At 34.5% G+C, this 15522-nt stretch overlaps 1 protein-coding gene and 1 long non-coding RNA gene across 22 annotated transcripts in view; one reads left to right on the top strand and one right to left on the bottom strand.

Moving 5' to 3' along the window:
- ADGRL3 (adhesion G protein-coupled receptor L3) overlaps positions 1 to 15522 on the bottom strand; it is an 827333-nt gene that overhangs the window by 113509 nt on the left and 698302 nt on the right. For all 21 annotated transcript variants that reach the window (XM_032334435.1, XM_032334436.1, XM_032334415.1 and 18 more), the window contains one exon: positions 2933 to 3142. In XM_032334435.1, coding sequence (XP_032190326.1) covers positions 2933 to 3142 — 210 coding nt within the window. The remainder of the gene's footprint in view (positions 1 to 2932; positions 3143 to 15522) is intronic.
- LOC116585127 overlaps positions 12596 to 15522 on the top strand; it is a 30924-nt gene continuing 27997 nt past the window's right edge. Inside the window, exon 1 of the long non-coding RNA XR_004283477.1 lies at positions 12596 to 12738. This is a non-coding gene — a long non-coding RNA (uncharacterized LOC116585127). The remainder of the gene's footprint in view (positions 12739 to 15522) is intronic.

Raw genomic sequence — 15522 nt, 5'->3', positions numbered from 1 at the left:
AAGATTCTTAAAATTCCGATGTTAAAACCTAAATAGAACTGAGCCTTCATAACCACATTTAACATTTTTTGTAATAATGGCTTACGGATGACAGCATAGGATGATTATAAGGAAATACTATTAAATAATTTAGGAAAAAACATCTAATAAGAGCCTATTATTGATAATTATTACTGAGATTAGTCTAAATTTTAAAAACAACATCTCATGCATTATTTTTCTTGGCCATGATCATGTGTATTCTATCACTAAGTCCTCTAATTGTAAATGAAAAAGGAACATTAAAACCAAGGAGAATAAAAGCTCTTAAAGTTAAAAAGTATAATAATTACAGTAATTTTGTGATGGAATCATTACTTTGCTATTATTATTTGCTGGTTTATTTCTTTTCTGCCTGGTTTCAGGAAGGATTTAAAGTGACATTGGGAAGTTCATGCTGCAAAGTGTAAAAGCAGGTCTGGTTAAAATAAAATAAAATAAAATGTCCAGAGTGCTTTCTTTCTTTCTCTCATTTTCCTTTATTGTAAGAAATGTTGGGCTGGACAAGCTTGGTCAAAAAAGACAGCTGGTCCTTATTTTGGCATATTCTCTAAGGCACTGCAAGTTTCATCTGAACATGTACTGATTATCTTATGTCAGTTCTGAAATTTTCACTCCTTGGGGAAGTGGAGGTCTTTATTTTTTATTTAAGAAATCCTAAGGGTGCATGGGTGGAGCAGTCATTTAGGCCTCTGACTCTTGGTTTCGGCTCAGGTCGTGGTCTTGACGGTCATGGGATCAGTCTGGTGGGGCTCCACGCTAACCATGGAGTCTGCTTGGGATTTTCTCTGCCTCTTCCTCTACCTGCCCCCCTCTTTTCTCTTTCTCTCTCTCAAGTAAATAAATACGTCTTAAGAAAGAAAGAAATCCTAACTGAAATATATATCTCCTACTAGAAAAGGGGGAAAAAACTTATAGACATTATCAGATTATAAGGGATTCAATGATGAGTATATGATCTTTGAGAAACAGACAAAGGGCAGGTCAGTTTCATTGCGTCAGAGAGATGACATTGACGGGAGATGAGGACGTCCCCTATCAGCAGGCTAGAGAGAAAGCACAGCCTAATCACCACCTAAGAGTCAGGAAGAGAACACCTATTCAGGAACAAGAAACTGAGCTAAGACATGCTCTACTCCAACTTTTCATATCAATCTTTGCTTTCTATGCTACTTGTCCTAAGTTAGTTTTGTACAGTATACAACATGTGGTGAGGTTTATCATACCATATGTACATCAGGAAACAAAAGAATAAGGTTTCTAAATGAAAAGAAATCACACAACATTTGAATTGCAGGTTAACAAGAGAATGAAATGATTCCTTCTTGGAAAATAACACAGTTTTCCATTCCTTGCTTTTTAGAGTTAGAACCTCAACTATTAATTTTTGTTATCAGAAGATTTTACTTTTTTGGGAAAAGAAGTGTACTCTTTGATTGCTTATTCATATGTATGCATTTATGGAAAAAGCTGTCACATTTGTATATGATAACCAATTAAAAGTATAATCATCATAATTGTACCCTTTACAGCCATTAATCATGAATGTGTAATCACCAACATGAATCCAACTGCATTTTTATTGTAAAGTACTCCGTACTTATGGACACATCCCAGAGAACAGCATTAAGTGAATGAATTATTTACTATGCCAACACATCTTCTAAAAAACGTTAAGTTTTCTTTTCAATTACAGTTTTGATCATGAGACCAAACGTACTGTGAATCGTAAGTAAATAGAATGGGCCTCACAAAAAGTATAAGTAAGCATAGTCTGTTGAGTAATTAGATACTGTTATTTGTATTTTCTGTTTGGTTTTACCAAAAGTTGGCTAGTGCTATTCCTTTTCCCCCCTTTCTTTCCCTACTACCTTCCTTTCCTCCTCTTCCTTATTTTCTCACATGACTAAATACAGTTTGTAATAAAGTATAAAGCTGACATTAAAGATGTCAATAGGACTTGTACAAATACAATGTGTCAAACAAAATTTGGGAACAGTTCATAAATTCTGAAATGTCCTATAGTCTGAACTATTTTCCAAATATGTCCATTAGAAAAACTCATTTTAGGCATGAAGTTTTAAATAGGATATAAACTTTTTTTGTTTTGTTTTGTTTTGTTTTAAAGTATATGATACGGCCGCCTACCTTGCTAATCCGGAAAAGCCTGCAACTCTTGATCTTGGGGTCGTGGGTTTGAGCCCCACTTTGGATATAGACATTACTTAAAAAAAAATAAACTTTAAAAAAAGTTTGCGATAAACTTTGAAAAATAACAATTATATCTATTAGGAAAGATATTCTTCTATTCCCCAAATGATTTTACTGAAATTTCCCCCATATTCTACTCTGATAAGAACAAAGCAAAACATGGGACACCTGGGTGGCTCAGTTGGTTAAGCATCTGCTTTTGGCTCAGTCATGATCGCAGGCTTCTGCAATAGAGTCCTGCATTGGGTTCCCTGCTCAGTGGGGAGCCTCCTTCCCCACTCTCTCTGCTGTGCGCACTCTCTCTCTCTCAAATAAATAAATAAAATCGTAAAAAATAAAGAAGCAAAACAAAACAAACACACACAAACTAATGAGGAGACCTAATTCTTGAGAAAGGCAAGGTTATGAACAGAATTTCTCAAGAAATGTAGGCATACGCCCTAACATTTGTTGCTTTTTTACAACAATGGAGTAAAAAGGCGGGGGGTGGAGCTGATAATTTGAATAATCTGAAAATTTAGATTTTCTGAAAATCTATAACTGAAAATTTATATCAGATCTGAAAATTTATAACTATCGCAGACAACTGGAAGAGAGGTTCCATTCAAACAAGAATATTTTGAGTACTGGAAAGCTGGAAAAATGGAGACATTCTTTCCTAATATCAGTGTAGGTTGCTTACAGGTTGGTCAGTTCGGTTGATCCCGATCAGGAAGAGAAGTTCAGCTACAAAAAGGCTGATGCAGAGGTTCTTGTGGATGGTATTGCGGTCACTCTGGAGCCCGCGGAAAAAGCAAAATGTGAAGATGCAAATCAGGAGACAAACAAGGGACAGCAAAATTCCAACCCACGTGATCACATCCAGAAGAAGGTCATGGACCGCATCACTGTGCTGGAAAGACAACAGAAAAGCCGTAAGTTGCAATTATGCATAACAAATCATGAAGTCGTACGAGGACCTGGATTCATGATGCACGGTTTCATAATGTACTAGGCACACACAGTGAATAAGATATCTTAATTATTCGGGTTTCCTAGTTCACAGGTAAAGCATTTAATATTCTCTGTGAGGTGTCAATCAGTTTGATATTCAGGGATGACAATAGTGTTTGCACTCCTCTTGGTCACATGAATTTTCAGGAAACAAATAGTTGAAGCAAGTCAACATAACTCTGGCTTATGATTTCAGGGAAAAGCTGTATTTTTTTAACTCGTATCACTTTTATAGATTTGTTTTTTTTTTAAACACCCCCACTACAGAATACTCTATTTAAAAAACTAAGTTATACACTTAGGGAAGTGGTGTTTCAACCGAAATGCTTTCTAAATCACCAAGGGACTTTTTAATAAAAAAAAAAAAAAGATACAATTCTTCTGCCATTTAAGCTCTTTATCAAGATTTCCAAGTTTGAGTTCATAAAAGTATGCATTTTTGTAAAGATTCTCAGTTAATTCTGATGAACAGCCACATGCACATACCATTTATTTAGTGGAAGATCTAAAAGAATGAGGATATTCCCTGGATTTATATTCATATTGAATGGCTTAAGGAGATCAAGAAGTTTGATCCTTAAAGGGTTTTGCATGAAAAGAGCCTGTTATATACAGATGGAAAATAAGCATTCAATATTACTATCTCCAGTAGCAGCATAAAACAGGGCTAAGAAAAAGAAGTTCATAAAAAGCTTCTGTACTAAATCTACATTTTTGGGGGGGGGCTCTATTAAAATAGTCCTGTGGGATCCATTCCTTTCATGTTCCTTGCTCTGTGTACTATCTCATTTCTGTCCTTCTTCTAAGATTCCAAACTCTATTCCCTCTCCATGGTAGTTCGCCTTCACCCAAAACCACTTCTGTGAAGCATTAAAATTTTAGGGTGGCCCAACACATCAGAATGCCAAGATGTTGGAGCAGAGTTGAGAAATTGTCTATGACCATCAACGCTTCTTCTCTTTGTAGTTGCTTAAAAAGCCCTGAAGACCTAATTTCCATAAGTAGGGGAACAAATAAGTAATAGTTGATTTATAGAAACGATATTTTGAAGTATAATAGAAAATCAGTGTTCTAAATTTATAGTCACAAACATGGATACTTCTCAAAACCTAAGGCCCACATTGGGCTCTCTGCCTGCCTCTCTGCCTACTTGTGATCTCCCTCTCTCTGTCAAATAAATAAAAAAATAAATAAAATCTTTAAAAAATAAAAAAAAATAATAAAATAAAATAAAAATGTAAGTGACAAAAGAATCTTATGTGGTATAATGCCACATATACAAAATTTTTAAAAAACAAAAAAACAATGATATTGGTATTTATGGATATATACTGAAGTAGTTAAAGTGTGGTATCAGCATGGGGAATTTTTTTGTTGAGAACAAAGCGATACGTTTCTAATTGACATCTTTTCCAACTGTGTAGATCATACACACCAATTTTTATTTTAAGATTTATTTTATTTTATTTTTATTTTATTTTAGTGACTTCCACACTGCTAGCTCACTTCAAAAATACTAAATAACCAGGTTTTCTGGTGTTGTTTGTTTTTATTCAAACTTCATACTTTTCTGTTATATACAAACCTCACACTGCTAGCTCACTTCAAAAATACTAAATAACCAGGTTTTCTGGTGTTGTTTGTTTTTATTCAAACTTCATACTTTTCTGTTATATACAAACCTCATACAAAGATTATTTTGAATATGGAAATTCTCCCAAGCCAGTCACTATGCTATAATCTAAATCACAGCCCTTCTCAGGTCGCCAGATAAGACTTCACAGTTATTTGATAAAGAACTCTGCTAGAACACTGTCAGTGAAACAGTTCTGAAATATTCCTGCATAACTCTAGATATATTTCCCGGAAGGAGCTCAAATCATGAAAGAAAACTACATGAAATTTTGCTGTAACTGCTTTGTTCTCCAGGGGACACTACCAAGTAGTGTTGGGTCTCAGATAGCGTAAATTACTTTTACTGTTTGAGAGTGGAGAGTGGTTAGAGCTACCTAGCTCCCTGAACAGAGGGCTATTTGCTCTCTTCTTTGACTCAAAGGAAAGATGCTGTGATTGAGTAACAAGCACCAATGTTCAGCACAGCAGTCTTCTGTAATGGGAAAAATGGCAGGTATAATACATTCTCAAATGTATCCTAAAGACCTAAAACACTAACAAAAAGAGAGAGAGAGAGAGAGAGAGAAAAGAAAAGAAAGAAGAAACCAAAAAAACTCCTGCCTTTGTCTGGGTAGTTACATTATTAGAAATGTATTTACTTTTACTCAGTGTCTTCTTAAGTCCTTCAAAAACCCCATGCAGAGTCATTAAGAGAAGAATACCAGATGTCAAAACATCAGTACAAAAAGTACATTACACTCAAAGACAGAACAAGAAAGTCTAGTGATTAATTCACTTTTCAGGTCTCACTGTCTAGCTCACAAAACATCAACACCAACCACCTTGTGTATACTATCCTGAGATAGTGGCACCCTTCAAATACAACTCACCACTTGAATTTCATAAATAAGATGAAAGAAAAAGAACAATGGATATTAAATCCCGATAAGAGTTTTGAGAATAGCCCTCTTTATAACAGTGTGCCATAACAGAACTTCCAGGAGGCCACACCATGAAAAAAACCAAACCAAACCAAACCAAACAAACAAATGCCTTCAAGAAGATTGGTCAGTTGAATAAAACTCTTAGATATTATTGTAACAATGTGATAAATATTTTTATTTCTAAAGTTCTACATTTCTAAGTACTATATTACTCAATCACCTATAATACGTACTATATACCATTATGTGCCTTATTAATTTTATATCTTATTACTGTTATATCCCAGCACCTAGTACTGGGCTTGACACACAAAAATGCTTAAGAACTATTTGCTTTTGAGTGATGGTACTAATCCCCTTTGCCTAGAACTTAGCCTTAGAGCTGAATTCTCTATGTCAGTAGAGCTCTGCATCCATTAATCTCCACTGGATGTTTAAAAAGTTATCAGATATTACATGTCCAAAACTGAGCCCCTTATCATATCCTGTTTCTCTCTCCACTGTCCCAAAAACTTCTCTTCCCTCTGTTTTCCCATTTCGGTACATAACAACTTCATTCTTTGAAGTATTCTTGCCCCAAACTTAGAAGTCATATTGATTCTTCTGTCTCACCAAAATCCATCAGGAAATCTTGGAGGCCCTGCTGCTCATCACCTCAACTACATCAAATTGGTTGGAGCCGGCCTTTTTTTAAATAGCCTCCTAACTGATCTTCCGATTTTGACCCTCGTTCCCTGTATATTCCCTCTATATTCAACAAGATAGAGAAATTCTTTTTAAATATAATTCAGATTCTTTGACTCATTGATGAAAGCTGTCCGATGTTTTCCACTTCAATGAAAGTAAAAAAACACTCTTTCCCTATGATCCTCTGCCTTGTTTTTTAAATTCTACATATTAGTGAGATAATATGGTAATTGTCTTTCTCTGATTGACTTAGGATCATAGGGGAATAGAGAAAAAAAGAAACAAGAGGAAACCGGAGAGGGAGACAAACCCTAAGAGACTATTAATCTTGGGAAACAAACTGAGGGTTGATTGAGGTTGATTGAGCTTGGGGGAGGGTGGATAGGGTTGCTGGGTGATGGACATTGAGGAGGGTATGTGTTTTAACTAGTACTGGGTATTACATAAGACTGATGAATCACAGTTCTGTATCCCTGAAACAAATAATACATTAAATGTTAATAAAAAAAGAAAAAGAGTAAAAACCTAAATCTTTCAAGGGTCTACAAGGCATTATAACTTCTGCATATCTGTGACATGGTTTCCTATCCACCCCTTCACTCAGTTCATCTCACCTAGTTGGCCTGCTCCATTCTTTGAATATGCCAAAGATGTTCCAGTCTCAAAGGATTTGTCTTTGATGTTCCTTCGGCCTGGAATATTCTTCCAAAAGATAGTTGCATGGCTTACCAGCTACCTTCCTTTAGTCCCTCACTGAAATGTCACCTTTTCACAGAGGGTCCTTCTAAGTCACCATATTTAAAATTTCAAACACCTTTTCCCTATTCTTTTTTTTTTTTTTCTATTACTTTCCCTGCATTACTTTTCTCATCAGTACTTGTCTACTCTATATATTTTGTTAATATTGCTTGTTGATTGGGGTGCCTGGGTGGCTCAGTTTGTTAAGCGACAGCCTTCAGCTCAGGTCATGATCCTGGAGTCCTGGGATCGAGTCCCGCATCTGTCTCCCTGCTCAGCAGGGAGTCTGCTTCTCCCTCTAACCCTCTCCCCTCTCAAGCTCTCTCTCTCTCTCTCAAGTAAATAAAATCTTTTAAAAAAAAAATATTGCTTGTTGATTGTCTGTATCCCCAACTAGAAAATATATTCCAAGAGAATAAGTTGTTTTATCTCTTCTGATCACCAAGGTACCTGCAGGTCCTACAAAACTGTCTCCCACAGAGTGGATGCACAATTAATGTGTTGACTAAATATAGGAATCTCTCAAATTATCCCTACATTCTCGAATAGATTTAAATTATAAAGTAAAAGTTATAGCATGCTGTCCATTACACAATTTGGGGGACTCTTGGGTTCTTAAACTACCTGCTCTAAAATCTTTTTTTTTTTAAAGATTTTATTTATTTATTTGACAAACAGAGATGACAAGTAGGCAGAGAGGCAGGCAGAGAGAGAGAGGAGGAAGCAGGCTCCCTGCCGAGCAGACAGCTCCATGCAGGGCTTGATCCCAGGACCCTGGGATCATGACCTGAGCCGAAGACAGAGGCTTTAACCCTCTGAGCCAACCAGGCGACCCCCTGCTCTAAAATCTTAAGTAAAAGATAAAATTAGAGTTGGAAAATAAGAAGGTTGAAACACCATAATATCTTAAGATATGCTGAAATGTCAAGGTATTAAGCAACTACGACAATGGAGACCAAACTATGCCCGGAAGAAGACTGTAGGAGTCAATTACAGAGTCCAAAGGCATGGAGTTAACCTTATCAGTCCGATTTCACAATTGTTATCTTGCATAAACTACTTAACCTTTTGAATATCAAAAGCCTCATACACATAGAGATAAAATAAGGCTTCAGATCTTGTGATAATTAAAATAATACATATGAAAGCAAAAAAAAAGAAAGATAACATATATGAAAGTGAGAAAGTCTATATTCTTTTTTGTTTGTTTGTTTTGAGAAATGTGGGATCTTTTACATAATTCTTACACAAGGGCAACGTTTCTTATTTCCGTTTATAATCTGAAAACAGGGGTGCCTGGGTGGCTCAGTTGGTTAAACATCTGCCTTTGGTCAGGTCATGATCTTGGGGTCTTGGGATGGGGCCCCATGTTGGGTTCCTTGCTTAGCGGGCAGTCTGTTTCTACCTCTCCTTCCGCCCCTCCCCACTATGCTCTCTCTCTCTGTCAAATAAATAAATAAAATCTTAAGGAAAAATAAGAGAACAGTCTTGATTATTTTCTTGTTTGACAGCAACTTTCATATAAATAATCAAAAGTCTGTATGAATGATAAAGGATAGATCAGAAAAATAACAACTGAACAGAAATAAATGTTAATGTTAACTAATGACACAAAACATTATTCCAACCAACTGATGAATTACCTAAATTCACTTTGTAACATTTCCAATTTAGTTTATGTTATTAATAAGACGTGTGTTACTGATGAATTAAGGTCACAAAATTCCTACATCATTCAAAGGGAGAAGATTTTTAACTTTAGAATTTGAAATCTACATTCATTACTGTACAAATATGTTTATGACTTTTGAATAATAAAAGACAAATTATTGTCTTTTATATAAAGGGGATCAATTTCACCTTTATATTCTTCTTCAAGTTATAATGAAAAGATAAAGTAGCAACACAAGATACATACCTAATATTTTCCCCCAGAGTCTGTACCATTCATAGACTAGTATAATTTGTTGGAAAGAATGTTTATGAACTCAAAAATTTTTTTTAAATACAAAAAATCGAAACCTTCAAGGAGATTAACTTCTAAAGAGAAGAGGGTGAGGCAGGAGAGAAAATTTCCAGGCAGAAAGACAGGGTGATTCCCAGAATGATAGTCCAGCAATGAGATATTTTGGGGAAATGGAATCATTCTATCCTCTCTACAAAGACATTTTTATTAAAACAATACTTGTTTTTCAGGCTTTCTATGAGGTTTCTATTCATACTGGAAATGCCAAATATTTTGTAAAACCTGTGGAAAATTTCTGATTTTCCCTTTTACATTTGTCTTCGTGAATTTACTTTGTCCTATTACTATGGAGAGCTTGCTGAGTAACTCAAATGCCACAACACGGTGAGCATCACATTTGGGAAAGAAAAATGCCGTAGACAATGATGTTTTGTGAAAGCTACTCTGTCAATGTAAAATAACCAATTATACAAGTAGGTACATCTAATACCCAAATTTACAGAAAAGGGAAATGTGATTTTTGTCTTATGATTTTAAAATAATTCAATCTGAATACACTAAGACCTTCTGTGGAAATCCTGATGTTTCTAACATTATTGTCCAAAAGAGAAGTCAACAAACAAGATGGAGAAATAGATTTTGATATGGTTTTCACTTTAACTGCATAAGTGTTTCCAGATAGGACACAAACTATATGAATTAATTTTGAAACTTTCTGGATGATTTATCTTTTTTCAGAATTTTAGAAAGTTGCATTTTCCAAACACTATTTGAAAATCACCCTACGGTACTTATTAACTGTGGGCCAGTAATTATCAATAACCTGTTTTACTTTCTGCATAATAATGTGTACATTTAAATGTTCAGATTTGTTAAAGCATAATACCATGGTTTTTAAATTGCCTCTTAAACATATCTCGTTCCAAAATATTTGTAACATAGCTAAATAAGTTTTCTTTCTTTCTTTTTTGCGAACATATGAGCACTTGTCTTCCTACTAATGTATCACAGAAGTCAGTAGGATTACAAAAGATTATTTTCTGATAAAAGTTGTATAAACTCTGTAAATCAGTTCCTAGCATAGCTCTAACTCTTGGGAAACAAGTCATCAGACATAAAGTTCACTCTGCAAATGCTTGAAAAAATAAAGGGCTCAATGGATTCAGGAAATCAGGATTTCCTTTATAGAATAGGATGAAGGTCAAAGTTGAGTAACCCAGCAAGAAGAGCAATATAACTGTGTTTCATAGGATTGTTACAGTAAATTAACCAAAAAACTCAGCAACAATTTTCAAGTTTGTATGACACTGAACAAAATCAATCTAAACATTCTCAGGTTCTTAATTGCTAAGAGAGAAGCACTAGCAAGTAAGAGAACACAAAAGATCCATAACGAACTGTCCTTCGGATTTAACAGATCTTATTCAGCACATCTCCTTGGTTTCAAAAACATAGTATAGCACACTCTACGTTATTGGAAAGTTTCTTGCTTTGAGTTAAAAAACAAAATATGGGGTGCCTAAGTGGCTCAGTCAGTTAAGTGCCTGACTCTTGATTTTGGCTCAGGTCATGATCTCAGGGCTATGGGATCAAACCCCCTTCTGTGTGTTGGGCATGGAGCCTGATTAAGATTCTCTCTCTCCCACTGTCCCTCCCCCTTTCTCGCTCCCTTTTCTAAAAATAAAAATTAATAATGATAATAAACAAAATCTCACCATATTTAGTGAGCCAAACTTACAGCTATCATAAAGAAGTAAACAGAAAAGAAAATAGTAGAGAATGTAGGAGCTAAGTAGCTTACTGGAGCTGAGCGTTAAGCAGAGAAACAGGTTAAAAAGGGTAGATTAAAGCTGATAAACCAAAAATTGATTAGTGATCAGTTAGAATGTTTTAAAGGAAATTAAATGATTGAGCAGTAAATAGGAAGATTTTAGAAGTGTCTGGGGTGACGGTACAGAACGAGGCCAGGCAGACAGAAAATTCCATCTTTAGTGTTTCTGTGTTAAGTAAGGTGACGATGATGATAAAAGCTAAAATACCACTTAAAGGTTTTGTATTCTGTTGGAAGTGCTTATTTATTCTATTAGGACACCGAATCATACAAAACATTATGATGTGACATTATTATTATCTCTAGTTTATAGATGAAGAAACTGAAACACAGAAAGTAAGTAATCGACCCCCACATGATTCAACTAGTATGCAGTATGGATAAGCTTGCGGGGAGGGTGACTGTCTAGGTTTGCTCAGGATGACCCTAATTTTAGTACTATGTTTTTGAATCTTTGGAAAGCCCTCCGCAAGACATAAAAGGGTTCCAGCCATCAGACAGGCTTCAGAAAAGCACAAATCTGTATGACAGCCTAAAAATCCGAGGTCGGAAGCTGTACTATCTGCAGTGTTGACTGGACGCAGTATTGATCACCTACTTTCTTTAATGACTCTTGCTGTTTTCACCCTGACTCTTGACGTTGGCATCTGTGATTTGCACTTCGCACTACTAGGTCATCCATGGCTGTGTCGCCCCGAGTGAGACAGTGTTAGTGCTTGTGATCGTGTCTTCCTCTATGACTTTAGGTTAACTTTGTGCTTTGTATCAAGATAGCACTACTTCAATTGTGAACATTGTAAATATTGTGACCATGTTTCTAACAATTCATTGGTGAAACTGAGAACGACCGTAATATAATACTATGACAACACCAAAAAAGACAGCACAATAAAGACACTTGGAAGAATACATAAACCCAGATTAGAGAGGAACCAAGGCAGGACATTCTGACCCATATGCAGCAATGGATTTGGGACCACACAGACACAGGAAAGAGAACGTTTATGAATGTGCATAAGGAGGTTGGATCTCACAAGTTTGGGAAGAGACAGGCAAGTTTTTATAAAATCAAAAGGTTTTTTAAAAATCTCCCCTTCCCATTCAGAAAAGACACCATCCCTCAGTTGAAATTAACAGTCATGGAAGGCTCTGGCATATACCATCAGAATAAACATTCATTGTTGTTTTGTTCCCTTAATATCCTTATGTACCTAAGGAAAGTTACTTTCCTATATGCATATTTAACTAACAGTGCAAATGTAAATTTTGGGAAATTCCATTCAGCCTATAAACTTTTTAGAAAAGAAAATAAACAGTTCTTACCTACTAAATGTCCTGTATACCTTATACATAAGGCAGCTAAAAGGAGATGTAGTTTGCTCACCTGTGATAATGAAGTTTTATAATGAAACTTTTTGGTCACTTTTCAGTTTCCTCAAAGTGTGCATTTTTAAAATAAGTTTCTAAAGGTAAGGGGACGTTCTCCTGAGACATGTCTTACAAGATAGATAGCATTTCTCCTGGTCATAGAGATGTTAGAATACTGGTCTTCTATGAAATTCTATTTTCAAAGTGTGGGATAAAAAGAATGTCTTTCCCTAATTTTGAAATATGTGACAGATGAGAATGAAGAAAAAGGTTATAGCAAAACAAATTTTTATGATGTTTCTCCAAAACTGATGAACTCTGAAAAAGCTATAAGGAACCTAGAAAAGGTAAACTGATTTCATCTGAGTTGCATGAAGTTCTGTGTGGATTAGGACAAAATCTCATACAGAAAAGAACCATGACTTATTCTAGGGGGATTTAAGACTATTTTCAGAGAAAATGTCACCACTGTAGGGCAATCAAGTTAAATAGGACTTTCTCACTCCTTGATTAAAATGGTAACTTATTTGGAATCCAATCTTGAAATCATAAAGTGAAATTACCTCAGTGCTTTAAAACCATTATCTTTGATAGTATTTTACCTTATGTTAACAACCAGTGTGCTAGGAAATGTTTAAAAATGATGAATATTTTGGACACGAACAGCCTATATGATGAATTCACAGATGCAAAGGAGCTGACTAATGAACAGTTAGTCTACCAGTAAAGTCTCTAGATACCAAGTGGAGGGACATATTTGGAGAGATGGAAACTAATTCCTACAAGTCTAAGAACCTATTAGGTGATGCCATTAAGTAAAATCCTTTGGATGCTATGCTCAACATTTTTTTAAGGTTTTATTTTTATGTAATCTCTACACCCAGTGTGCAGCTTGAACTCACAACCATGAGATCAAGAGTTGCATGCTCTACCAATTCAGCCAGCCAGGCACCCCTCTGCTCAACATTTTTGTTGAGAAGATATTTCGCTTGAGGTCATCACATTGGATTAACACTAGGAATCTATGTAATGTCGGCTTTGTAAGAGCAGAACTATAAGGCAAAGAGAATTTTACTTTTGACTACTTTTAATTCTCTATAGAAGATTAGAAAAAGACAGAAAGAAATATGTCATAGCTATTTCTATTAAATATGAATCATATCTGTTTAATTATTGTTCTTTTAGAAGTCTCACATTTATATATCTTTAAACTATGCAATGATATAGCTCCTAAATTAAATATCTAGTAAAAAATTTGTAGAAAGACACATTTAGAAAATATTTTTATAGTTTTTCACACTATAGCCCTACTACTAATTAGTATTAAACACTACTAATTGTCACAGTTAAGTAGTAATAATACATATGCATATAATTACTTATTAAACATTAGGTATATTTTTGATCTGGTAGTGCTATATCTCAGTAAGCTCTCTAAAAAGTTGATCACTTTAACTCGTGGCCAAATATTCCATGTTCTTCACAACCTCACCAATAGTAGAGAGAACCACAGATTCTTTCCTGTGTCTCCTTTTATGAACCAATTACACTAAGCTCCTTAGAAATGGACAGAACCAGGCTTGCCTGTGTAAAAATTTCTTAAAAATATCCTTTGACTCTAATGATTAAATCCAGCAGTTTCATTAAAACAAAGTTTGCTGGCAATTATTCAGAAAACTTCCTAAATCTTATACAAAATGGGTAACTTCTCCTAAGATTATTTTCGTTAAATCACACACACACACACACACACACACACACACACACACGCATATGCACACACTTTTTGAAAGTACTTCTTAAAGAGGTTAGGTGATTTGGAAAGGCGTAGCAAAGCTGAAGTTTAGTGAAATGAAATATTGGAATTGCCAGGCTTGAATCACCCAGAAATGTTTATATCTATTGATATATATATATCGATAGATATCATATCTCATATACATATATAATGTGTATACACACACACACACACAAGGAAAAATATATATATTATTCTCTCTATATATATCATATATAAATATGATATATATGATATATATATTTATATATGATATATATATCATATTTATATATGATATATATAGATATATGCCAAATTTTTAATATGTATAATATATTATATATAAGGAAAATTACTCTATGAGAATTATATATATATAATATAATTATTATATTACATATGTATTATTCTCATAGACTAATTTCCTTTGTCATGTAAGCAAAGATAAATTCTCCACAATAAGGAAAGTTTTCAAATAGAAACAAACAAATAGAAACAAATGAAGATTTAAAAGAGAAAATAATTTTGTATAACTAGATCATCAAAGCCATAAAACTAGAAATTGCATCTAGCCCAAAATATCTAGCAAATGTCTGGTAGATACATTCTAAGAATTTTCACTGATGTCTATTCTGCTTCAGGTACTAAATAAAACAGAATGTAAATATAAACAGACACATACACACACACACATGCACACATATATCTCATTTTTATTTCATTATTCCATTTCCTTTGATTTTCTTAACTAAAGCAATTTCAGGAAAAAGAAAAAGGGGATAGTTAGTGGGCTCTCTTTTTTCCATTTTCATGAATAAATTTATTGCATTTTAAACAGAAGAGGGGTCTTCCAGATAATAACCGTGGGGACAATTACCTCACATGTCTAGAGAAAATAACTTGAGCTAATATTAAATTTTATAAAATTAATATCATATAAGTTCTATGAATTGGTTATTTAAATCAGCAAACAACCAACCTGAGAAAACCTTTAAATAGTGATGCTGACACTATAAGGATACACACAGTAAACTGGCAATCCTTTTGAATTGCAGAGACAGGAAAATGGTTTAGTTCAGCCATATTTTTGTTCGAATGCTTTTAAAATCTTATTTATACAAGTAGGTTTTGCGGGCTACCTTAGAAAGTTATATAAATAACTATTCTGAAAATCTAGCCTAATTCCTCAAGAGTGCAATAGCTCTTTAGGCTTATCAATTTACTAGACACCATGGAATGAAACAGTCTAGGAAAAAAAGAATCACTACATAGCCTTGATGTTAAAACAAAAACAAAAACAAAAAACCCAAAAAACCACACACACTCAATTTGTGATCCGGAGCAAGTAGAG

This window comes from Mustela erminea, chromosome 2 (genome assembly GCF_009829155.1).
Source record: "Mustela erminea isolate mMusErm1 chromosome 2, mMusErm1.Pri, whole genome shotgun sequence".
NCBI lineage: Eukaryota > Metazoa > Chordata > Mammalia > Carnivora > Mustelidae > Mustela > Mustela erminea.
The sequence above is the reverse complement of the archived record's forward strand: the minus strand, read 5'-3'. Positions and strand labels throughout refer to the sequence as shown.